The sequence below is a fragment of the Chenopodium album genome, chromosome 23, assembly GCF_948465745.1.
Source record: "Chenopodium album chromosome 23, dcCheAlbu1.1, whole genome shotgun sequence".
In the NCBI taxonomy this organism is placed as follows: Eukaryota; Viridiplantae; Streptophyta; class Magnoliopsida; order Caryophyllales; family Amaranthaceae; genus Chenopodium; species Chenopodium album.
In genome coordinates this window covers 9666997-9692472 of record NC_137856.1, presented here as the reverse complement: position 1 = coordinate 9692472, position 25476 = coordinate 9666997, and the positions used below count along the sequence as shown (strand labels likewise).

General features: G+C 33.1%; 1 protein-coding gene and 1 pseudogene across 1 annotated transcript; both read right to left on the bottom strand.

The window, feature by feature from the left end:
* Positions 1-3887: 3887 nt before the first annotated feature.
* On the bottom strand, positions 3888-4558 carry LOC145608488 (glutaredoxin-C11 pseudogene; annotated as a pseudogene).
* Positions 4559-20606: 16048 nt separating this feature from the next.
* LOC145607002 (hyoscyamine 6-dioxygenase-like) lies at positions 20607-22599 on the bottom strand. The gene is made up of 4 exons (XM_081662798.1): positions 22518-22599; positions 22191-22288; positions 21937-22067; positions 20607-20856 (listed from the first exon to the last, which is right to left on the bottom strand). The coding sequence occupies exons 1-4, from the start codon at positions 22597-22599 to the stop codon at positions 20607-20609; spliced, it is 561 nt and encodes a 186-aa protein (XP_081518924.1).
* Positions 22600-25476: the final 2877 nt, after the last annotated feature.

Genomic DNA, 25476 nt, shown 5'->3' with positions numbered 1-25476 from the left:
TCACAGCTTGTAAGATTCATTATTTTCTGGCATCATATAGTCTTGTTGGCAACTGAGCTGATTAATCGAAATAGCATAATATTTTGGTGTACAGAAAAAATTTTGTTTAAAAATTTGTATAATGAAACAAGATTAATTCTTCTTGTTGTTTTTCTCCGTGTTCAATCTTTGACAGTTGACATACTGATATATTCAAAAGTCCAAAGCTGAGTGCATTAATAATCTGACAGTCATTTATCAGGTAACAGAAGACGCAAACTTCATCTGTAGTATTAGCAGAAAAAATATGTTTCTTGAAAAACAGGATTAATTCTTCATGTTTTTCATCAGAAATTTCTGAGGTTAATCTTTGGTACACTAATATCTGCAGAACTCTCAAACTGATTATGTTAATAAACTTATTCTCGATCATTTGTCAGGTATTAGAAAATTAGCACTTTCAATTTTGCTGTCAGAAAAAAAATTGGAATGATTTTGTTCTGTTTGAAACTTACCTATCCAAGCTAAGAAAAAAATCTATCTGCCCTTTGAGAGCAGGAGTGATCACCCAGTCATTATAGTTGCTTACGCACGCAATTTGGTAAATTTGGATAAGGCAATAGCCTTAAGAATCGTCGATAATATGGCTGTTATTCTTCATCCCATTCACACACATCAAAAGATTCTTGATGTTCCTATGCATGTATATGCTCAACTTTAATATCTTTCCTATCTTGCCAAACGTTAGAGATGTATTTGATCTATTATTATATGATCAAAATGATAAGAGAAATTTGATGGGATAATGTTAGCATATGAATAAAGTTTTCACTGATCGATTGGAGATGCACAGTTGAGGTACCAAGCTTCTAGCATCATGATAATAAGGAATGTCAACCCACTGTCAGAACAAGAGGCATTTAGATGCTAAAGAAAGGTGCTCGTGTGACGTGTGAATTCGAAAAATTCTCAATTCATACTTGTGATGAAGAAGCTTCATTCAACTTTTTTTCGATGAGTGGTCATTTGGAAAAGAGTAGGGGTCACCTAGTAGTTGAAGGATCTATGTACATCGATATCAAAGTATTATATGCCCTCAAAGTAAACTGGAGTTGAAGAAAAAAGTCTCAAATATTGGACCTGTGTACCAATTGCTGACATAAGGAACAATCAAAGTTCCAAGGCAAGCGGAAAATGTACACTGTCAATATAGACCACAAGCAGAGGATGTTAACATATACTAGCACATTGATCAAAGTTCCAAGGCAAGCGTTGGACCTGTGAACCTATTAGTAAACATATGAGACGAGTTATAGGGTCTTACCACATAAAAGTCTCGTAGGGGTCCAACCTGAAACCAATTGGCGATAGGAAAAGTATCCACAAGATTATGTTGGTTATGATTTCTTATTTTTCAATGAGGTACAATAATTCCAACTCATATGTGACTTATTTTTCTAACAATTCCTTGCAATGGAGAGCAAGCAACCGATTAGAGGATGCATTAGATTGTTAAATTTTTTCCACCCTTGAGAAATCGAGCTTCAACCCTAGTAAGAAGTAAGATTATTTTCCAGGTAAATGTCTATCTTCTCAATCAAACACAGCCTTAGGAGTCCATATTCCTTGAATCATTGAGAAAAAAAAACCCAAACACAAACACAAAAAAAAAGTCAATATGCTTTCTGAAGGTATAGAATCTGAACTGTTTTTGCCTGTCCATTTCATCACCGATCACCAAGGAGACAAGCAAAATTCCCATTCAAAATGAGATTCATCTTTTCCTGTATAATAGCGGGCGAAATTGGCATACTGGCATCTACTTGTAAAACTAGCAATATTGGATAACTGTTAGTGCATTCCCACTTGTAGAATGTCAGTATTTCACTGGCTTATGTCTGCATCACTTTTCGTCGTCTCTTAGATTATTTTCTTGCTAGGATGGTCAAGCCCTTCCCTAACCGAATTAACATAATAAGATGCAGCCGGCCTGCTAGATTTGTGCAGACCAGATTATCTGTTTTTTTTGTTCTGTTACTATCGCGAGTTTTCTCCCCTGGTGCACCTTGTCCTACAACAGTCCTGCTCAAATCGAGTTTTTGAACATTACACGCCTTTGTTACTCTATGATTTGTACATTAATAAACTCATAAAAGTAACAAAATTAAATATGATATATTATGTTCTTCAAGCTAATAAATTAAGCCTTCACTAATTCTTTACAAACATACATTACATTGTACATATTCTGTTTATCTCAAAATCTAATTTGTAATAAAGCAGCTTCATTCATCTTTTAACAGAAAAAGGTCACTTTTAGAAATGATACCTGTCACAACTTACAATATAGCAATTGCTGAAGAATCTATGTGTTCTTATCCTATATTTAAACTATAGTATTATAACACATTTCTGGTCCTACGTTTAACAAAGTGGAACATATAGATTAACAAGAGCCATCCACTGTCATAGCGCGAAAGCTTGAGCTTATAATGCTCCAATCAAGAATCATATATGGCTAAATATTCTCTTTTCTGATCTGTAGTCTAGTCACTTATGCTGTCGCGGCCTGATTGGAGATCGAAACAATAATATTACACGAAACAGTCGTCCAAACACATGATCTGACCTAAGATCTTTAAGTTATCCCAGGATTAGTATCACCAAAGGATTCTAGATAAGCCTTGAAATGCTTAATATAAAGAGTGCAAATATCTCTCTGAATTACTTTTAAGAAAACATGATTAAGAAAAAATATAGGACATGCATTTGATGCATAAATACTGTACAATATATTCTTTGTCTGGTGAATCTTTTCCATGCATTTACAAGTCACAACTTATATATTAGTCCTTAGATTAAGTAATCATCTATAAGATACATTGGAGATAGAAATTCTAGAATAAGACACGTGTACGTTTAAGAATAATTAAAATTTACCACTCGATCTAGTATAGGCCCCCCTATTAATGAATAATTGTCACTTCATTGATCTTAGAAAGTCGTCATGTATATACGTGTCAAACAAAATTCATCGTATGAAAAAGTAGAAGTCATTTTTAGATGAAATCGCATAAAAAATCATCCCCAGATACGTGTCAACATTTTCGTCTTACATTCCTTTAAAATTCGGATTTAGTATACATCCATCGGTTTATTTTCCTCAAAAGATAGAAGTAGATACATAATTACACAAATAACCCAAATGAATTACCCTGCTTGTCAACTTGGACATGCAACATCAATTCACAACAGTGGAAATCAATTTCAAGCAAAATTCGTTTTGTAAAAAAACCTTATTACTTTTTTGTATGATGACAAATTTGGTTAGTGTTCATTTATGCTTAATTGATAAGCATTCTATTCCAAAATACTCCTTTCATACCAACTAGAATTTAGGCTTTGTTTTGTGTCAATAGATTTGTTTAACTTGTCAATAATGACTAACAGGGCACGAATACTAGAGGCTAAGAAGCTCGTTTCTCTCTTAGACATTTTTATTTCATTTTAAGTACACATGTATGATCCTCGACACTCTAACATGCATGGGTATATATACTCTGGCCCTAATTATTGACCAAAAACATTGAAACTTTTAATTTAAAATAGTCGAGTCTGACATTACCCTGTCACCCTATGGCAGATTTTCGCTCCCATCTCTGTGACATAGACTGCAGGTAATTCAGTTAGAATTTTGACTTCTTCCTAATGTTATACCACCTAATCATACAAAATCCACCTGAAACAGAATCTCCGTATTCTACTCCCTTCGTCCCTAATTGTTAGCCCTATATTTTATTTTAGTCAAATTTCATCAACTTTGACTGTAAATACCCGTTAATGTATAAGGAAAAACATAGTCGTGTACAAAATTAGATGGAAAAATAAGGAGAAAGAAGACACAAATATACGAGATAAACAGAGAACATCTCTGAAGCCTTACTTCATAATTCTCTTTTTGTTACATTACATTGTTATTCACAAACTGCAGCTATGTATCAAGGCCTTACAAAAAACAAAAAGCCCTCGAAAAATGCTGCACTGCTCTTTTCAAACTGGAGGCCATAAATTTCCTCCATTTAAACCAAAAAAAAAAAGAAAAAAAAAAGTACATATATACATCCTTGTTTTTGGATGTTTATATTGCTAAAACCAAATAGCTTTAGCAGCAATGAGCATGTCTTTAAGAGAACCAGTGAGATGGGCAGCAAGAACATCCTTAGCGGATCCCACGAACATGCCACCGATGAAGATTGCAGGGACTGTAGGTTTACACCCTAGTCTCTGCAATGCCATCTCGAGCTCTCGACCTCTAGGATCACGGTCGATTTCATATACTGCAGGGCTAGCCCCGAGCTCGTAGAAGAGGGACTTGATGCTGTGACTCATGCAGTCTGAGCTCTTTGTGAAGATTACAGCTGCCTTGGATTTTGCTAGCTCATTTACTCTATCCATTATATCTTCTTTGAAAATAAAGGAGTTGAGGTTTTTTGTTTTGTTAGAAGGGAAGTTGAGAGTTGAAAACTCTTGAATGTATTTACTTGGTTAGTTGAAGATGTGTAAAATTGAGTTTTGTTAGCCAATTTATAGGGATGGATAGATTGATGGATTGCATTTTTTAAATGTAGAAAAAGATTTTATTTTTTTAAAAAAAATAAATTTAAATAAAGGGGGGAACAAATGTGAATAATTATAGTAATATAATTGGAAAAGGTGTAAAGGAAGAAATTCTTGCAAGAGAATATATGGATATGGATAAGAATGAAGAAATTTACCTAAGAATGGCCCCTTTAGGCCTTTGAAGTAGTTCTAGATGATCACTGAAGAAGTAGCATCTTTCAAAATATTTTATTCCGTCTACTCAGATTATATTAGTCACATGAACTATTTTGAGATGTCTTCATATTTTGAGATGGCCTTCAAGGTAGTATTATATTATTTTGAGGTGGCCCTCGAGGCCTCGAGGTAATAATATGCTATTATTTTTCACTGTTTTTATAGTATTTGAAATACTAGTCTATATTTTAAAATATAAAAATAAAATAAAATAAAATAAAAAGTCACCTAATTAAACTAGTATTCTGAAATCACTTTTGAAGTATTAATGATCAATGATAATTGGTTTAAATTTTGATTTGAATTTTTTTCAATAAAATCAATGTAAAACTTTATTATAGTTAGTATTTCCTCCGTTTTTAAATACTTGCTCAATTTCTTCATGCATGAAGTTTTAAGATAAATTAGATAAAGTAATAAAATATGGAGGTAGTGGGGTTGGTGGAAGATTAAAAAATTATAGAAGGCAAAAGTAGTGGAGAGAATATATGTTGGGACCACTAGGTGAGAGAAATTGATTAAATATTGTAAAATCTTTCCAAATAAGGAAATGGAGTAAGTATTTAAAAAGGCTGCAAATGAAAAGTGGAGCAAGTATTTAAAAAAGGAGGGAGTATTATATACACCTAGAGTATGAGTCATGGTACTCCATACCAATATGCTTGAGTTATTTTGTCTAAATCTTATATTATTTGCTAAAACAATAAGTTATTTACTTCAATCTCAGCTCATACTATTTTACATAAAATTTGTGTTATTTTGCCAAAACAATGTATAAAATAACTTGAACTTATTTTAAAATAACATTTATATAAATTGAAATAATAAGAAGCCACCAAAATAACATGAATTTTATAAATGTGGAGTACAGTGAAATGACAATGTTGAATATAAAAAATAGAATGCATGTATAAAATAACATGTACTTATTTAAAAATAACATATATATATAAATTGAAATAAGAAGAAGTTCACATCAAAATAACATGAATTTTATAAATTTGGAGTACCTTTTTTTTTTTTTTTTTTTAAGAATAAACTTGGAGTACCTTGTGCATGGTACTCCAAGACTAAAATAGAAATTGCAGTCTATTATAAGTATTCAACTAGTTAATGACCGAGCCATGCTCGGATTTTTCATTTAATATATGGTAAATTTTCTTATGCATAATATAGAAAATTAATTTTGTTTGATGATTTTTTTTTAAGATGCATTAACACACCTTTCGTCTATTATTCGGTCAAAATTGAATATGAGATCTTAAATAATAAGATAAGAAAAACTTCAAGTTTTTTTAGATAAAATAATATTTCCAAAAAAAAAAAAAAAGCACAACAAAAAATAAAAAACTCCAGAGTTTTTGGGCGGGAAAATATTTTATGAGGAGTTGACACGTGTAATCCTGGGATATTTTTGGTGATTACTTTAGTATAGAAATAAATATGGAAAATACGGACTACGTGCCATAGTGTATTTTTGTAAATCTAAATACGGTCTACGTACCGTTGAGTATTTTTGTATCTTAAAATTTAGATTAATCCTCATCGTAGATACTAGTAGTTGCATAATTTTGGTTAATTCTCGAAGACGGAGGTTCTTGGAAGATGAAGCCATGAAGTTGCAAAAGAACACCTTTTGAAGACTTGAAGAATTCAAGGGGTCATGCTAGTTGACAATATGCATCTTATACTTATGCTTTTTATATTTATGCTTGTGCTTATATATATGAATGATATGTTAGATGCATGTTTAGGTTTTCATTATGTTGCGATGGTTAATTAAGTTCACTTAAATCAACCAATATAGAAATCCTAGGTCCTTAATAATATTGAGTTAAACTCGCCTTTCCAAGACAACACTTACTAACCAAATGAATATAATGGTGGACTACGCCAAAGCGAGGCACCATTATTGTTTTGTATAGGAGATTATAGGTACTAAATGCGGAAATAACATGAATCATATTCACATAGCACCAAACCAAGTATCTCATGCATAACACATAAAGAAGTAAGAATTATACCTTTGAAGCGTGATTCCACTAGTGATCGAGCAAGAACAAGGGAGACAAAGAACCCCACGTGTGATTCCTCTACTTAGTCCACGAGCACGGATTAAACCTCCACTAATGCTAGTTAGTTGTGACTGAACGCTTCAATCAACCTTCAACGGAGATTAGAGTCACGAGCACACCACAACACCACCCACGCACCACCACATGCACCACCAAGGGAGGAGGAACGCACGGACAAGGGGAGGAGAGAGAGAGAGGGCCGAAATTGAGAGAGAGAGAATTAGGGTTTGGGATTTGTTGGTTGCTTGTCTGACAATTCACACTGTGTAAATTGTTATGTCATACAACCCTAGGCATGGTTTATATTTATAGATCATATCTAGAAATAAAACCATGTCCAAATCCTAATTAAACTCTACTTACAATCCAAGCCCAAACATAAGGTGTGTCATATACTCATGAGGCCCAATAATGGGCCTCCAACTTGTTTAACCCAATACTCTAGTGTGTGACCTTGTAGGATCCATCCTATAAGGCTTTGGACCATTTGACAAGCCCAAAGACCAATTGTCATATCTAGCAATAGACATTGGCAACCTTATAGTATGAACTTATTATCTCCATAACTGTGATCCTTTGATATATCTAGTAATTGCACTTATCGAAGACATAACTCCTTCAATCTCCCACTTGTCTGAGACAAGTGCACAATATTCAAATTCCTTAAGTCAATGTGTGTCGATTTGATAATATGATTGCATCTCATGTCATGATCATATATATATATATATATATATATATATTTCGAAATTCCTTGGATGCTATTTTCTTTCTGATTATTCAATGTAAAACCAGAAATCTCAATATTTAATCTAGATTATCCTTTTACTCCAGAAATAATAGTTGAACATAAATTAATATCCAAGTTGAGAGATTTAGTGATATAGGTGTTAAGACAAATTTTGTTAATTTTTAGGTATATAGATTTAGGGAGATAATAAGAAAAAAATATAAGATATTTTTCTTCGTAATCTCATAGGTTGTAATCTACGACTCTGTATATAAAGAGGTCGTCTATTCTAGGGTTTATAAAGGCTTAGATGGAACATGTTACAAATTAAAGACCTCATGTTATCCCTATTACCAAACATCATAGGTATAACCGGAATAATATAAGTCGATAAGACCCCGGTAAATCAACCCTTATAAAATAATTATTTTCTTATATTTCATTGCCTCTTTATTTGTATGTTGTTGGTTTGAATTTTTATGATTTACAATAGGCTTAGATGTTAAGCAAAAACTATGTCTGATGGGTGTTTTTTGTTCGTTTAGGGGAGTTCCCTCTCTATTTATATATATTGATGAAATTGTATGTGTGATTTCTAATCTAGAGCTAGAAATAAAAAAAAAATTCTCAATCTAGTGTTGTGTCAATATAAATTTCATATTCTTCTCAACAAAAAAAAAAAAAAAAAAAAAAAAAAAAAAAAAAAAAAAAAAAAATCATATTCTAGATTATAGATTATAGTTGATACTTTAGATTATAGTTGCCATTATTGTGTGAAATAATAAAAACACGTTGTCAATTTAAGATCGATGGTCACAACTTCTTTTCCCTCTACAACTCTACGTACACAATAATGTTATTACGGAGATAGTGTACAAATAAAACTTTTATTGACCGATAATATTTTTGTGTCAAATGACACATCTATTTGAAAATAGAAGAGTATTTTTTTTTAATATTATTATTATAATTGAGGGGATTCGGGGATATGGTGCTGTGATGTTAAGCAAATTAAACATATTTAGAAAGGGTTGATCAGGAGATGGAATATATTCTTTTGAATGTTTTGATGTTAAAACTAAATAGCAAGAACTTTTTTGGTCACACTATCTTTGATTATGGATGCTAAAATTATCGAAGGTGATTTTTTAATTTAGAAAATAACCATAAGAAGGTTGGTTGGTTATTCAAAATCGATATTCTTTGAAGGTTCCAGAATCTATCTGCTCTCGGGTAGACAATTTGTTAGCCAGGTTTTGGTGGAAATCTTCTCAATCGAGTTGTGGGATGGCTCTTCGTTCTTCTAAGTTGTTGCACCTTCCGAAAGGACTGGGGGGTTTGGGTATTCGTAGTCTTGCACCGTTTAATTCTGCTTTATTAGCAAAACAGAGTTGGCGTCTCATTCAATCCCCGCAGTTGTTGGTTTCCCGTCTACTATTTGCTAAATACCCTTCGTTGGCAGGGGGTGTTGCGTCCTCGGTTTCTCGCCCTTCTTGGGGTTGTCGTGGTCTTCTCTCAGGAATGTCTGTTTTGTCTAAGGGGTTGGTTTGGAAGGTTGGTTCGGGTTCTCGGGTTCGTATTTTAGAGGATTCTTGGGCTCCTGGTGGACAGGTTCAGTTCAAGGATCTTCCGCCAGAGACGGTTAGACCGACTCTTGTATCTTCTTTACTTGATCCGCGTTCTTACGCGTGGGATACTTCGATTGTTCATAGGTTGTTTGATTCTCAGTCGGCTGCTAGGATTCTTTCTTTGGATCGGCCGGGGAGGCTAATGGATGATTTTGTATACTGGAAGTTCACCAGAGATGGGGTTTTCTCCACCAAATCGGCTTATGCCTTTCTTTGCCAGTCTCCTGTGGCCCCTGGTTTTGGTAGCCGGTTGACACCAACCTGGTGGCGGAGGTTTTGGCGGCTTCCTATTCTTCCTCGGTGGAAAGTGTTTGGCTGGAAACTGTTACATGATGCTCTTCCGATGGCATCCCTTCTGCATTCCCAAGGTTATCCGGTTGACCCAGTTTGTGCCTTTTGCCATCGGGAGTGGGAAGCGGTGTCGCACACGTTCAGAGACTGCCCTGCTGTGAGATCTTTATGGCGGTCGGGAGCGTTGGGGGTTTTTTGGGATCTTTGGCAGTTCCCTCAGTTCGAGGATTGGCTGGCTGACACCGTTTCTCGGTTTTATTCTCATAAATTTTGGAAGGGCATTATGTCTTTATTTGCTATCCTTTGGGCTATTTGGCTTTCCCGGAACCAGTTAAGATTCAAACATGCGGTTTGGTCGCCCAGGACAATTGAAGGTTTGGCTGAGGATTGGTTCCACCGTTGTGTCCAGTCTCAAGATTGGAAGAAATCTGTATTGGGATCTTGCCTGGTTCGCATGTGCTTTCAGGTGATCCATGGTTGTGTTTGAGGGGTTTACCTGGTATAAGTCCCACGGTTTGTTTGATAATTGATGGAGCTTGGGATTGCTCCACTGGTAGGGCTGGGGCAGGTTGGGTTATCCGTGACCTTTGTTCTTCGGAGGTTCTAGGAGGAGGTAGTAGGGCCTTTTTGTCTGGGTCGGCATTACAGTCTGAGCTACAAGCTTGTTTATGGGGTCTCCAGGCGGCGGTTCACAAAGGTTTCTTGAAGATTCGAATTCATTCTGATTGTGCAACCCTCCTTTCTTTGCTTCTAAGTTCAGGTCCAATGGACATTTCGGTTTGGTGGCTCATTCTGGAATTGCGGGCGGTTGTTGAGTCGTTTTTGGTGTGCGACCTTCGTAAGGTTCCTCGGTCCTGGGTTTCTCCGGCTCATTGGTTAGCTGGTTGTGCTCGACGACGGCAGTTGTTGTGTTTTCATTTCTAATTTTGTCTCTTTCTGTTGTAGTTTGTATTTTTCTTTGACAGTTCTTTTGTCAAAAAAAAAAAAAAAAAGATATTCTTTGAAGGTTCTATTCTGTGGCTGTCGGCCCGGCTTTGCACGACATCATATCATGAGTCTAATGTACTACATGCATACCAATATTTTACCCATTAAAAGTACTTGTGATACAAATTTAGTTTATTACTAGGCTAGATCCCGTGCCATGCACGGTAATTTCAATATTTATCATTAGTTTAATACAATTATTTTACTATAAAAAATAATATCAAATTGTAAAATAGAATGAAAGTTCTATAATTACAATTTTTTTGAATCTTTAAAAAAAAAGAGGAAGAAATGCATGCACGACTAATAAAAATAACCATGGATTACATTACAACGTTAAAGATAATATTACATTATTGTATTATATGACTTTTTTCCCGTCATAAAATAAATAAATATATAAATCTTTGTTGAATGTGTAAAAATGAATATACTTGCCAAATAGAAAAGAAATATTATTGTAAAGTAAGTATTAAATTAAATACTTCTCTAAGAAGCTTTGAAAAAAAAAAAAAACCTTTTGGAGGGAAAATTTTTAACCAGATTATGACAAGTGTCATTTTTAGTTTCACCTTTAGTATAGGTACTAGGTTAAGTCCCGTGCCATGCACGGTAATTTTAAAAACTTAATACTTATCATTAGTTTAACACTATTATTTAATTATAAAAAATTATACATAATTGCAAAATAGGATGAAAGTACTATAATTACAAAAAAATTTAAAAAATTTACCACACTAAAGAAAACAGAGAGGATGATATATACACGACTAATAAAAATAACTATGAATTACATCACAAAATTATAGATAGAAAACTTTTATTGCATAATATTGTATAAAAAAAATAATATCTTTGTTTGATTGTGTAAAAATGGAATATACATATCAAATAGGAAGTGAAATATTATTGTATAGTTTGTATTAAAAACTTCTCCAAGAAGCTTTGGCCAAAAAAATAAAAAATAAAAAACTTTTGGAGGGAAAATTCTTAACCAGGAGATGACATGTGTCATTCCTGATTTCACCTTTAGTATAAAGTTATAGATTAAAAACTTCTCCAAGAAGCTTTGGCCAAAAAAATAAAAAATAAAAAACTTTTGGAGGGAAAATTCTTAACTAGGAGATGACATGTGTCATTCCTGATTTCGCCTTTAGTATAAAGTTATAGATATTAATGGGAGTATTATCTAATACTCTCCTCGTCCCTTAATACAAATCCTCATTCAGTAAGCTAAAATACAATGTCTCTTTTTATTTAAAGGTTATATTTTTTTTTGACATTATTACCCTCTTTTTGATGAGTTGTCATCTTTTTTTCTTTATTTTTTTTTGTACTTTGAACATCAATTTCCAACACTTTCTCTCTCTATCCTTTAATTATTCTCAACTACTTTTTCCTTATTATCTATTTCTCTCTAACCCCATATACACATATCTAGAGTAAAGACTAAATACGGCCCATAAACTATCGTATTTGTGCCGTTTTAGTCCCTTTAAAACTATTTGTGCCCTTTTAGTCCCTCAACCACCTTTGTTGGTGTTTGTCAGCCAAAAGTTGAGGGACTTTGATGACTAAGCAATAGTTTAGGGACCTTGAGTCAGCATAAAAAGTTTAAGAATGATGACTAAGCAAAAGGTGTAGGTACTTTGAGTCAGATTTTGTTAATTTAATATTTTTTCAATGAATCTACTTTTGCAAGCTTAATTATTTTATTGACTTGATGAAGGAAAGTTTAGGGACGAGCTTGTGCCACGTGGCCCAATGGACGGGGAATTTATCGAAATGAAGCGTTTTGATTTGTATTTGAATTAAAAAAAAATTACTCAGCTGTACTTTGGGAAACGTAATTCATCATTACGTTGTCTGATATTGGCGGGAGAAGTGTAATGGGTTTTGCCTTTATATTCACCTTTCCCCTCATTGGTTACCCCTCACATCATCATTTCCTCTTTTCTATAAAAACAGAGCTCATCTATCTGTTTCAAACTAAAAAAAAAAAAAAATTTCGCCCTCCTTCTTCGCCATTAATGTGGGAGTGTGCTTGCGAACGTGACTGCAAGAAAGCTAAATTGGATCAGCTACAATCTACTGAAGGTATATTATTTCTTTTTGTCTTCTTCTTCTTTAATTCGGCTGCATGTAATTGTGTTGTTGGCAGAGTTGTTTGCTTGTTTGGTTTTTTTGGGCGAATTTTGTTTTAAAGTTGTTTTTTGTTGTTTGTGTTGTCATCTTCGTCTTTTTTGCATGTGTGTTTTGGTTTTTTGTGGCTGACTGTGAGAATTTGGGTGTTTTAAGGTATAATTTGTTGAGAATTTCTAGGGTTTTGATGTTAGGGAAACAGAATAGGTATTGAACATGGTAAAATTCTTGTCTAACTCCATTGATTTACCTAGGTATGGACGCTCTTTCCGATGTGCATCCTATTTTCAGCAACCCCGATCTGCTTGCCCTCCATGTCTTCCCAAAGCTTGACTAGGGGAGTCGGGATACTGTGGATAAGGTTTGCAGGAAATGGCGTCTTTGGTGGAAGACACGCCTCCTTGCCCAGCTCCAACCCTTTTTTCGGACCCAGGACCTCCGTCAACGAGTGGATTCTCAACGACCTCATCTATAATGATGGGAGGGACGACTTTCATGCTTGGATCCACAAGGACATGACAGTCTACTTCGATGGCTTCCCCCGACCCTCTTGTTCAAGGAGGAGCAATAGGCTGTTGTTATTGGGGTGGGGGAGGTCTATGTGCAGCTAGTTGGTTTTTGGTGTTAGGAGCTGCTAGGTTTAAGCTTTTTATGATGTTTTTTTTTAGTTTTAGGGTTTAGGTTGTTTTTTGCCATTGTCATAGCTTGAATGTATGTAGGTTGGATGAATGTGACATTCATGATGTTTTTTTTTTTCGGTATGTCACTGCTATGACAATGTGTGATCTGATCAGTTTCATTAGGCTTCATTTAGGGAACTAGGTTGATGGAAGTGTATAGTGCAATGAAGCCTAATGAATAATCTAATGTAATTGACAATTTTTGGTATTATGAATGAAATGAATGGTGTTGTTCTGTTTACTTTGATGTTATACAATCTCTCCTGATTTCTTTTATTATGTTACTTTATTATATATGCAAGTTAAACATTGTGTATATCTTGTTAATGCCAGATTATGGACTTAAAACCTTGTTTGGTTGTACATCATGGTGGTGAATGGCAAATTGGTAGTGAATCATTTTACATTGGTGGTAAATAAATGTGTTTGAGGACATTCCAAAAACTGTAGATGCTGACTATGTGAAGGCTTTAATTGATGGTTTGTGGTACACTGACATTATTAAGATCCATTACTTAGATCCTAGAAAGGATTTTAACTCTGGGATTAGGTACCTTTCTTTTGAGAAGAATATTGTTGATCCATCTCTGAGCTTACTTCTACAGTACAAACTCATAAGAATATATACAGAGCACCATGAACCTGGAAGGCGTTTGTTTGAAAATTTAGGGAGAAGGGGTTCTTTTGTTAGCTTACTAACTAGAGAAGATGTAGAATAATCACAATTGTGTATTCCTACTCTCAATCACAACCAGAAGCAGCATCTCAATCTTCACATACAATTTCATCACAAGCATTGCAAGACTTAGCTAAGACAAAGCAAGTGCAAATTAGAGACAAGATCAAATGAGGTAACTTCATTACTTTTATTAATAATATTAAGTCTTACAATTACATTCCATGATAAGTCAAGCAATTACATTTAGTTGGCCATGTTTCTAATAACACAACACATGTAGCAACTGCAAAAAGAACCCACACTTCATACTTAACACATACACACAGTCTAGGTTTTTTCATTTTCAGCATAACACACTCTGAGGTCATTTTTCTTGCATATGTGTTTGCCTCATTAACCATCTTCTTAAGCTCTTTGACTTCATTAGACAACATTTTTTTTGTCTTCAAGTAGCCCTAAGATGACATCCTTCTGCCACTCAGTCTGATCTTTTTCATCAATCCACTTAAAAAACTTGCAGCCCCTTCTGTTGGTCTCAGCATCATAATCAGGGCATGCAAAAAATCTCCTGCCTGGGTTATCTCTTGTCCAAGACCTTGATCTTGACACATGTAAATCACAATGACACCTTCTACCCCCACTGCCACTAGAACCTCTGAATAGGAAGACATCTTGCAAATCAAAATTCATTAAGACATTATTAGTATGTATATATAGCTAACAAAATGAACATTAATTAAAAAAGAGTTACACTTTATGTTTACAGGTACCTGGAGTTGAGTTCTTGATTCAATGGAAGCACTTTTATGGATCAAAAATTATTTGGATGTTCAACAACTTTTTTTTTGTATGAATGAAATAAGAATATTTATAAGCCTTAATTTTGTTAACAACTAGTTTTTTTATTCTGCAAAAAATATTGTTCAATTACTGTGTAATGGATGGAACATTAAAGGTTGAAGTCCCTAAACTATTTGCTTTGTCAACGTCCCTAAACTTTCTTCTATAATGATGGCTCAACATCCATAAACTTTTTTTGCTGACTCAAGGTCCCTAAACTCTTGCTTAGTCATCAAAGTCCCTCAACTTTTGGCTGACAAACACCAAAAAGGGTGATGGAGGGACTAAAAGGGCACAAAAGAGTTTACAGGGACTAAAAGTGATCGTAATACAAGGGTTCAGGGACCAGTATTTAGTCTTTACTCCACATATCTACTTTTAATCATTAGTTTTAAAAAATTTACAACTTTCTCAATTCCCACGTAAAAACCAAAAGAGGCTTTATATCAAGAGACAGAGGGAGTATAAAGCTCCTAGAATCTTTGCCTTCAAAACAATGACAGATTCAGGATTTGGGGAATGTGGGTACAAAATAAAGTTTGATAATTAAAAAAATATATATATTTTTTGACTTTTACCACAAAAAAAAAATAAAAAAAAAATCAGAAAAATTATTTTTTACCATTAAAACTTTTAAAAGTTTTATTTTACAACCAAATAAAAAATTCAAAATTGTTTTTACCATCTGCCGTAAAAAATCTTAATTTTTTAGATTCTTTTATTTTCGTGCCCAACACATGGTCTTTAGGGGTTTTAGGGGGCATTTTGGACCTTTAAATCCAATGTGAGGGAGGTGATACACATAGACTTAGTCTATGTGAGTGCCCATATATAGACAACCACTTAGAGATTGACAACTCATCCCTTACCAAAAATCTATAATATAATTTCAGAGTTGATTCAATGAGGTTGCAACAAATACCCAATCCTGCTTTCTCATTCAATCCCACCTAAATCTAAATCCCTCCAACAAAATAAACTAATTTAAATTTCAAAAAAATACAAAAAACCAAAAAAAACTGCCTAATTACATGTGTGGCGTGTAGCAAGTAGCAGTTACCATGAAATGATTAATGATAAAACTGCAAAAATAATCCATTAACTGAATACATCTTCAATTTTTTGGGATTTTATACTTTGATAAAATCAAAATAAATGATGGTTAATATCTTCTTTTTTCTTTATAATATTCTTTTCACCTCTTTCATAGTTTATAATTTCTTAAAATTTCCCCCATTTGCATATGCATACTATCATTCCTGTACTAAAATTACCTGTGTGACAATTGAAGTTGGGCTCGCCATCAAATAAGTAGGGGTTCTTTTCCAGATTAGGCCGCCCCACCACTATAATGCTTAATTTACAGAACAACTTTTCTCAATCACCCATATCAATAGAAAATCCAAAGGTAACTTAGTAGAATGAAGTATAAAAGTATGACACTTTGATATTTTATACAAGTATGTAGTATCTTTTATATAAATGACGAGTTTACGATGTCTAATTACATAATTCTTAGTTTTATGTAAATTCACACAGATATTTAGTATTTTAGTTAGCTTAAAAAGTTAAAAGTTTAAGATTTGTAGTTTTTGATACAGTTGAATGCAACTCGGTAAGTTTCCTCCTATTTTACCGTCTTTTCACCTTTATAGTTTTTGGCACTGTTAATATTTTTTATGAGTATATTTTTAATCAAATTTATTTATGTATTGCTTTAATTTTTTTTTTTTTTTTTTTCTGATTTTGCCAGTGTAGAGGATTAGTATGAATTATGAATCTGTCGAACGGCCGAAGTCTACAACCAATACCAATACATGTTATTTGTTTTCCATTTTTCCTAGATTAGATTAATGTCAATTTTTCACCTTATATTGGTTTTATTTTTATGCTCATCTATCTCTATTATATTGCGTTTATGATCAGCATTATTATTTTATTCACAATTAAACAGAGTGGTTTACAATCATTCTGAAGGAAGAAGCCAAGTGGAAGATTTTTTTAAAAAATGTTTTTGCTTCATTGTAAAAATAGAGGCCTACTTTCTAATTACTACGGGCCTGTTCACATTTACTGAACTAAGCTGAATTGAACTGAACTTAACTAATTGGAATTGAACTGAACTGAACTGAATGGAGCTGAACTGAACTAAATTGAAATGAATATTTTATGAGAGATAGAAATTAGGAGCTGAACTGAACTGAACTGATTGGAGCTGAACCAAACTGATTGGAGCTGAACTAAACTGAAATTAAGTAAATATGAACAGGCCCTACTTCATATTATATGAACAATACAGTACAGTAAATAAGAATTCACAAAAATTATCATAATTTAACAATTCAATCTAAGCAGAGTATTGAAAACTATTGTGATTAGATAGATATATCGTAAAAAAAAATTGAGTTTAGATAGATAGATACAAGATTAAAAAAAATGATATACAATACCATACAAATTTTGCGGGTTTATCAAACTAATTGAAAATTTTCTTTAAAAATAAAAAATAAAAAACCTCCCCATTATTTATAGCGTTACCCGCGATCATTTTTGCAGCTCAATAAAAATGCTTACTTCAGGGTTGGGGATTTGTTGCAACCTCATTGAGTGACTCTTAAATTATATTATAGATTCAGATTACTTGAGTTCAAATTATACCGAAAATATGTCTACATACAAGTTAATAATAAGTACAAATAAATTCATGTTAAGATAAAATAGATAAAAATCAATACATGTATGTCTTTTGCAAATAGTTCACTTTTTTTTCCTTTTTTTTTTAATCCTATCATAAGTTTTAACCCGTGCATTAGCACGGGCACATACTAGTAAAAAGCGAATTGTTGGGAGGGAAAATTTTAGGAGGTTTAGCGCCAAAGTGGTGAGCAAAAATTTTCACAGTAACTTTCAACTAAATTATTTGACGTCCATTATTCATGAAAAAAATTATTGAGTTAAGTATAATACAGGGGACTCAATTCTTGCAAAATGTGGGGAAAGGGGACTCTATTTATTTTATAGAGGAAAAGGGGACTAGGGTTAAATTTTTGGTGTTAGGGGGTATTTTCAGGTGACTTAACTCACCTTTAACCCAAGAAGAATTAAGTCCCCTCATTATTGCCTTGATTAAACCAGACAAATTCAATCCATTCATTAATAATTTCTGCGGATTGTTTTGAAAATATGGCTGTTTGAAATTAAGAAAGTACAACAACAATACAAAAACTTTAATTTGTTCTTGAAATTTTTTTAATGTTTGTTATCCAAAAAAAATATTCTTTTAATAATTTTTTAATGTTCTTCATCTCTCTGGTTTGTAGCTTATTTGTCTTGCATTTGTAGTAGAAGCACACATCGTAATTTTAGTGAAGGCTTGTAGGGCCCTAAATTTTTATTTTTTATTTTTTTAAAAAAAAAATTATCGATAAGCCTAGTGTATATTGCAAAAGAAGGTCATTAAGGAGAGTTTCTAAGAAAGTCAAGCATCCTTTTATGAGATTTCTAATATGCCCAAACTATAAATAAGTGGATGGGTGTAATTATATTAGGTGGTAGGTTGGTTGACAGCCCACGTGAGTCAGAGTTAGTTTATGAGATGGTCATGATTTTAATTAAAGAGAAATGTGGAGTTAGAAGGTCGAGGATGTAATGAAGATGATGAAGAAAATAAACATTCAAAGTATTGTAATTTTATGCTTTATTTTTGTTCCAAAAAGAGTAAGGAACTCTTTTTTTTTTATTGGTCTTAAATTAAAATATTTACCAAAAAAAAAAAAAAAAAAAAAGAAAACATACTCCTTTTTTTTAGTTGACCAAATTGACTCAATTGTTTAACCAAGGGGACTCAATTCTTTAACCAAGGGGACTCAATTCTTTCCCTTATTTAATTAGAACCCACCGAAAACCCAAACCCATTCTAGCCCAGTCCCTTTTCTCTCTATAAAATAAATAGAGTCCCCTTTCCCCATATTTTGCAAGAATTGAGTCCCTTGTTTTATACTTAACTCAAAATTATTAGAATTTGCAATAAATCATAATCAATTTAATCATGTTGTAGAAGTTATTGCCAAACAGTTATATTCAGGCAAGAGCATTATCGATCTCGCCAACTTTCAAGCATCAATAGAGATAATTTATATGAAAAGGCATTGACAACTTCAATTACAAATTTGCCTATTTTTCAGCATCAGTTTAATAAGCCTCTATTGCTAATCCAACTTTAGATTATCTTATTTTACATATAATAAGGTATACTTGAGTTAAAAAGTTTCATACGATGTATAATTAATGAAATGAAGTATAAAATGTTATGGCGATTGATTTAGAAAAATAGTAATAGCAACATATTAATGTAAATTGTAATGCCTAATGATGATTAACTAATTAATAAGGATCAATCATCTATTAAAATGGATATAAAATTGTGGTTGTGTTCACATTTCACAAAAACAAAAAAATAACAATTGTGGTTTAATTTGTACGGAGTATCAGATTAATTATTTTAGTAAGTTCATCATCATCAAAACCTTTAAGCTTCAACATTAAGTTTTTAGGATTAGCTTAAGGTTTATAGAGATAGAAAGTGAGGAAAATCAAAGAAAGACAGAACATTTGAAAAATTATTAGATGATAAAATCAATTTAAAGAATCATCCATTTATCAGTGAGCCTTCTTGTCAAAAAAATTGAGCATTCTTACTCTCTCTCTCGCTCTCTCGCTCTCTCTCTCCTCTTATTTATTGCTTTTATTTACTTGTTAACATTAGTTAAATCTTTGTGTTTAGGTTGTTAATTTATTTGTTGATTAGTTGATAATCTTTGTTTAGTGTTAGCTTATTTGTTCATAATAATGCTTAGTATTGTTGCTCGTGTTACTAGTTTCTCCTCGTTCTATGAGCTTTTTTTTTTCTTATATATGTTAGGTTTTATGTTTAGCTACGGAAGGGGATGAAGAGTGATGTTATATAATTGATTGATTGTATTTAGTTTGTGATTGATATTTATTTTGTGAATATAGATGACGACTTTATTTAATTTGTGAATATAGATGATGACTTTATTTAATTACTTACGGTCTTTCTCGCTAATTACGCGTCCATTTGATTATTATCATGCTCTTCATTGATTGTGCGGGGGTTGAGTCAATTGAGAGTATAAATTAATCCATGTTAATGCTAGGTTGGTTGTGTGGGAGTGAACTAATTAAGTTGGGATAACAATCATGTTTGATTGTACGAAAATGAGCTAATTGTATTATTTACCCCTAATTAACCTCATGATCATTTATGTACAATTGGTTGATTGAAATCATTACTACGGTTCAAAGCCTCCATCCCTAGTGCTTTAATTTGTCTTTATTGTTAATCATTTAATAATTGTTGGGCCTTCTTTTCCAATTTGTCTTTGACCTTGTTTATCGCCTTAATTGACTAGAATCTTTGTCCGTTAATCCTAGTGATTCGACTCCGAACTTGGCACTATAATCATTTTAAGGTTAATTTCAAAATTAAAAACGTTATTTGATTCAGAGGAGATAGCTAGTAACGACCTATTTTCCTACCCTTATCGAGAGTACTTGCTATAACCACCCAAAAAACCATATCAATATATTTTAATAATAATAGTGATGAATACACAATTCACCTTTTCTTTGTTTAATATATATAAAAAAAAACGGATACATTGTACCAATAAATAATACTGATATCCACTGCATTATTTAGAGAGTTTTATCATTAATTCAAGGTTTAATCTTAAAACCAAAGTCTTCAAGTATAGCATGTCTCTCCCCATCATGACTTGTGTAAACCTTAAAGAAATCTTTATACTTAAAAGCCTTAAAAAGTGGGTAATGATTGACAGTCAAGATATTATCTGCACTTAGCTCATTTGCAAAATATGTTTTTTCTAGCCCAATTCCCTCTGATATGCACTCCAAAATCCTTGCACCTAAATCCTTCAATTCTGTGACATATGCCCCTACTATCCCCCTGAAAACAATTAAGAAATCATGTAATTTAATTTCATCAATAATTCTCTCATTGTCAAATTTCATAAATTTTACCTGTAATTTTCAAAAATACACTACTAGAAATTATCGATTTTCCGATCGGTAAAATTGTAAAAAACCATCGGTATCTCGTTTACCGATGGCTGCCATCGGTAAAAAACCATCGGATGATAATACGTCGGTAAAATCGAAAATACCGATGGAAAAACCATCGGTAATCTTAATACCGATGGTTTTGCCGATGGCTTTAAACTATCGGTACCTTTTTAAATACCGATGGCAAAAGCCATCGGATTTTTTTTTTCCGATGGTCAAAGCCATCGGTATATATCGAATACCGATGGCTTTTGGCCATCGGTAATTTTAATAAAAAAATTAAAAAAAAAATTAAAATCCCTGCCTACCCCACCCCCTGCCTGCCCCACCCAACACCACTCAACACTGCCTCTGTAAACCACTTAGCACCAACCACCACCACAACCCTATTCCACCTACCACCGCCGCCATAAACCACTCAACACCACCAACCACCACCCAAAACACCCTTAAAATAAAATAAAAAAAACAATCTACAAAAATCAACACAAAACAAACCACAAAAATCAAACCGAAATAAACTACAAAAATTAACAAGTGACAAACATTGATGAAAAATAAAGTTAAAAAACAATAAACACACAAAATTTAACAAACATACACCACGAATTGAAAATGGTAGAAAATTAAACCCACAAAAATTCACACAAATAAACCCACAAAAATCAACCCATAAAAACTAAACATCAATCAACGAAATCCTAAAATAAACCCAAATTAAACATCGACATCAAAATAAAACCACACACAAACGAAATTAACTCACCAAATTCGCTATTAAATATAGTAATGCATAATAATTGTTTTGAAAATGATTGTAAATAATGAAAAGGTTAATTGCCTATAATTTTCGGGATTTTGAGGCCAAAACTTAATGCACTCCTCCAAAGGGCTACAATGGTGCTTCAAAACATCCCTCCAATAGTGAAACTTTTCATTGTTAAAGTTATAGCTACTTGAGTACATTCTACAAAACTGATTCAAGTCCTCTTCCATGTTAATTTTTGATTTTTCTTCTGGAGATAACTCAAATACTTCCTTGAACACTTCAAATGCTTCATTGATTAAGTCTTTTGAAACTCCATGATTTATCACCTACTCCATTGGGGAAAAAGGCAATAAATTAAAAATTATATTTGCTATATATAATTAATCTAAAAAAACTATGATCAATATATAGCTTAAATAATATCTTATTATCAAAATCAAAGTATGAACCTGAAATAAACCAAAGTCTTGGATAGCCTTCATAATATGCTTGGCTGAATTCTCTACTTGAAGATCAATAATAGGAACATCGACTTTCCCGGAAATAGCTGAAAGACACAAAATGAAACTTAGACTAGGCTAACACTTATACATGTACAAAAGGTGTATGATCGAAATTCAATTAAATTTGATTACCATGAATCACACAAAGGTCAATTTCACAAGTTGCTTGATTAACTGACTTTTATGCACTAATATATGGAGTGACTAAATAAATTGCATATTATAAAACCTACTCATTTTCTTTTGACAATTGTATTAGAGCAACAAACTTACGTGGTCTCCTTTCTAGTGGAAATACATATTTTTCCACAATTTTTTCATTTGCATTAATGCAATCCGAGAGAAGGTTTGCCATTAGTAATATGTAGGTGGAATTTGTAGAAATTGTTTGTGCAATGGTGCAACTATAAGTATATGACACTTATATATTTATAACATGTACAGAGTACAGACTTAAAAATATGCATGTATATATCTCTGTTATCAAATGACACTTAAAAGATAAAGGTGTGAAAAGATAATTTCTATTGATCCTATTTGATACTCAAAATATCTGTATTGCTACAAATTTCATTCACACTAGATACTAATAAAATCCATATCAATAATACAGATTTCTTTCACTCAAGATACTAATAAAATCCATATCAATACAGATTTCTTTCATAATTGTATTGATATTATTGTTTGATTATGAATCCTTATTGATACATATTTATTTCTTATACAAATACTGTGATACATACAATCTTTTTTGATACCTAGTAATATATTAAAAAGAAGCATTCTTAAGAGAGTTGTTGTGACATGTGGCACCCTCCTCTAGTCCTCTAAGCTTAGGCAAAGACATGTACTTCAAATTCATGTCAACATTTCAATTTTAAAACCGATGATTGTAATTGCTAAATATTAAACATGTAACCATTTGAATTTAACTACCATTCCTATGATATTATGTCATTGATAGATTACTAGTATTTCAAAATAATGAAAGGTAGTAAAGTCTTATAACTATAGAAGTTTTTTTGAAAAAGTGTTTAAGACAAGTAGTTATATCTTCGACGTCTTTATTGTAATACATAGTACTTTGTAATATGCAAAATGATTTCTCACTTCATTTCAGAATAATTTAAATAAAAAATCCTCAACGTGCCTCATAATAATTGATCCATTAAGACTTTTTTCACTATTCATACACTATCATGGATCATAGTTTAATTTTTTAGTAACGTTTGAAAAAAATAAAAACTATCATGAAATGTGTTGTTGAATAGGTTATTGATTAAATGTTGGAAAAATTGCCACAATTGATCCCAACTTTGCTCCATCTGCTGATATTAATCCTAACTTCAGTTTATTCCCTATCACTCCCAAGTTTGCACCCTATTAATTTTTATCATCCCCAACTAACTTGCAACCGGTTAATCAGGTTAACATTTGTGAATTAGATTTTTTTTGCACACGTGTCACCACGTGATTGGTCAATTTTTTTAAATAAACAAAAATATTAAAAAAAACCCAAAATTAAAAAAGAAAAACGACCACCGTTAAAGATAGTCAAAATCGGGGAGTGGAGGGGAGGGGGTGGCCGGAGTTCAACGGAGAATGCAGCAGGGTGGTCGAAATTGAACAAGGAAAAGAAGGAAGGGCGGAATCCGCGCGTGAAAAGGAATGGAAGGGGTAAAAACGGTGGGGGAAGGGTTGGTAGATGTCAAAATTGGAAGGGGATGAAAGGGTTCTGGTCAGAATTCGACGGGGAAGGTTAATGAGGGCGGAAACTGACGGTGAAGGCGGCGGAAACGGAGGGGGAAGGAAGATTGAGGGTGATCGTTGATGGAGTTGGATGGGTATGAGGTGTTAGCAGAAACGAAGGGGGAAGGGAGATCGAGGGTGGTGCAACATCAACAGTAATGACGCAACAACAGCGTTGTACCCCCACCACCAAAGGCGGCACTAGCAGCAGTCGCCGCAGCTATCGCAACAACCGATGGCAGTAGCAACAGCGAGCATCAGCAACAGTGCGTGGTTGCAGCAACCGCCACCACTAGAGGCAGCAGTAGGAGGGGGCGATTGCCGGAAATGGACAGGGGAATAGAGGGGGAATGGAAGTGGGTCGGAGGAGGTAGGGGCTACCACGTGCTGTGGTAAGGGTTAGGGTTTAATTTTGTTTTCTAAATTTATTTTATTTTATTTATTTTTTTCGAGCATATCACATGTTAACACGTGTTTGGTAACCTCCTACATCAGGTTGGATGGCCGGTTGGGGGTGATAAAAATTAACAGGGTGCAAAGTTGAAAGTGATAGGGAATAAGCTGAAGTTAGGATTAATATCGGCGGATGGAGCAAAGTTGGGATTAGTGACAATTTCTCCTTAAGTGTTTCATATCATCAACTTTTTAATATTTTCTACTAAATTATACTCCCTCCGTCCCTTTATTATATGCCTATTTCTCATTTTGCACGGAAATTAAGAAAGTTAAAAGATTCCTTAAAACTAAAAATTGAGAGTACAAATATGCATGTGGGGTTAGAGAGAGATAGAAAGAAAGAAAAAGGTGGTTGAGAATTAGGAGAGAGAAAGTATTGGGAACTGGTGTAAAGTACAAAAAAGAATAAGAAAAATGATGACAAAGCATCAAAACAAGAATAATTTTGGCAAAAAGTACAACCTATAAATAGAAACAGGATTTAATTTTGATCACCCCAAAAAGGAATATAAACATGTAATAAAGGGACGGAGGGAGTATATATTTAAGGTCTTGTACTTTTGTGCATAGGCATATGTTCCAAGTTTGATTGTGTCAATTATTCTAAGACAAAGGGAGTATGATTTATTCCAAACTTAGAAGATTTTCTTATTCAATTGTAAACTAATTACCTAGCACCTAATGATGTCAAATTTTCATAATTGACAAAATCTACTAAATTTGAAAATGGTGCATTACTTGAAACACTCTGTAGGTGTTTATTAAGTGTGAAGAGTAAATCAAAACGATGAAAACTTTTATTTCTAAACAAGATATTTGGGTGAAATGAAACAAAACCGCAAAACTGCACGACCATCGCACGGCGACAGTCTTGACACAGCGCATCAGCCCTTAGCATGGCGTGACAACCCTGTCGCGTCGCGTCAAAAGAAGTTTTATTCCGATTAGAACTCTTATCTTTTCTTATCGCTTTGACTCTCTTTTTTCCTTTTAAATAGAGGTCACTTTCCCCATTTCAGATCAT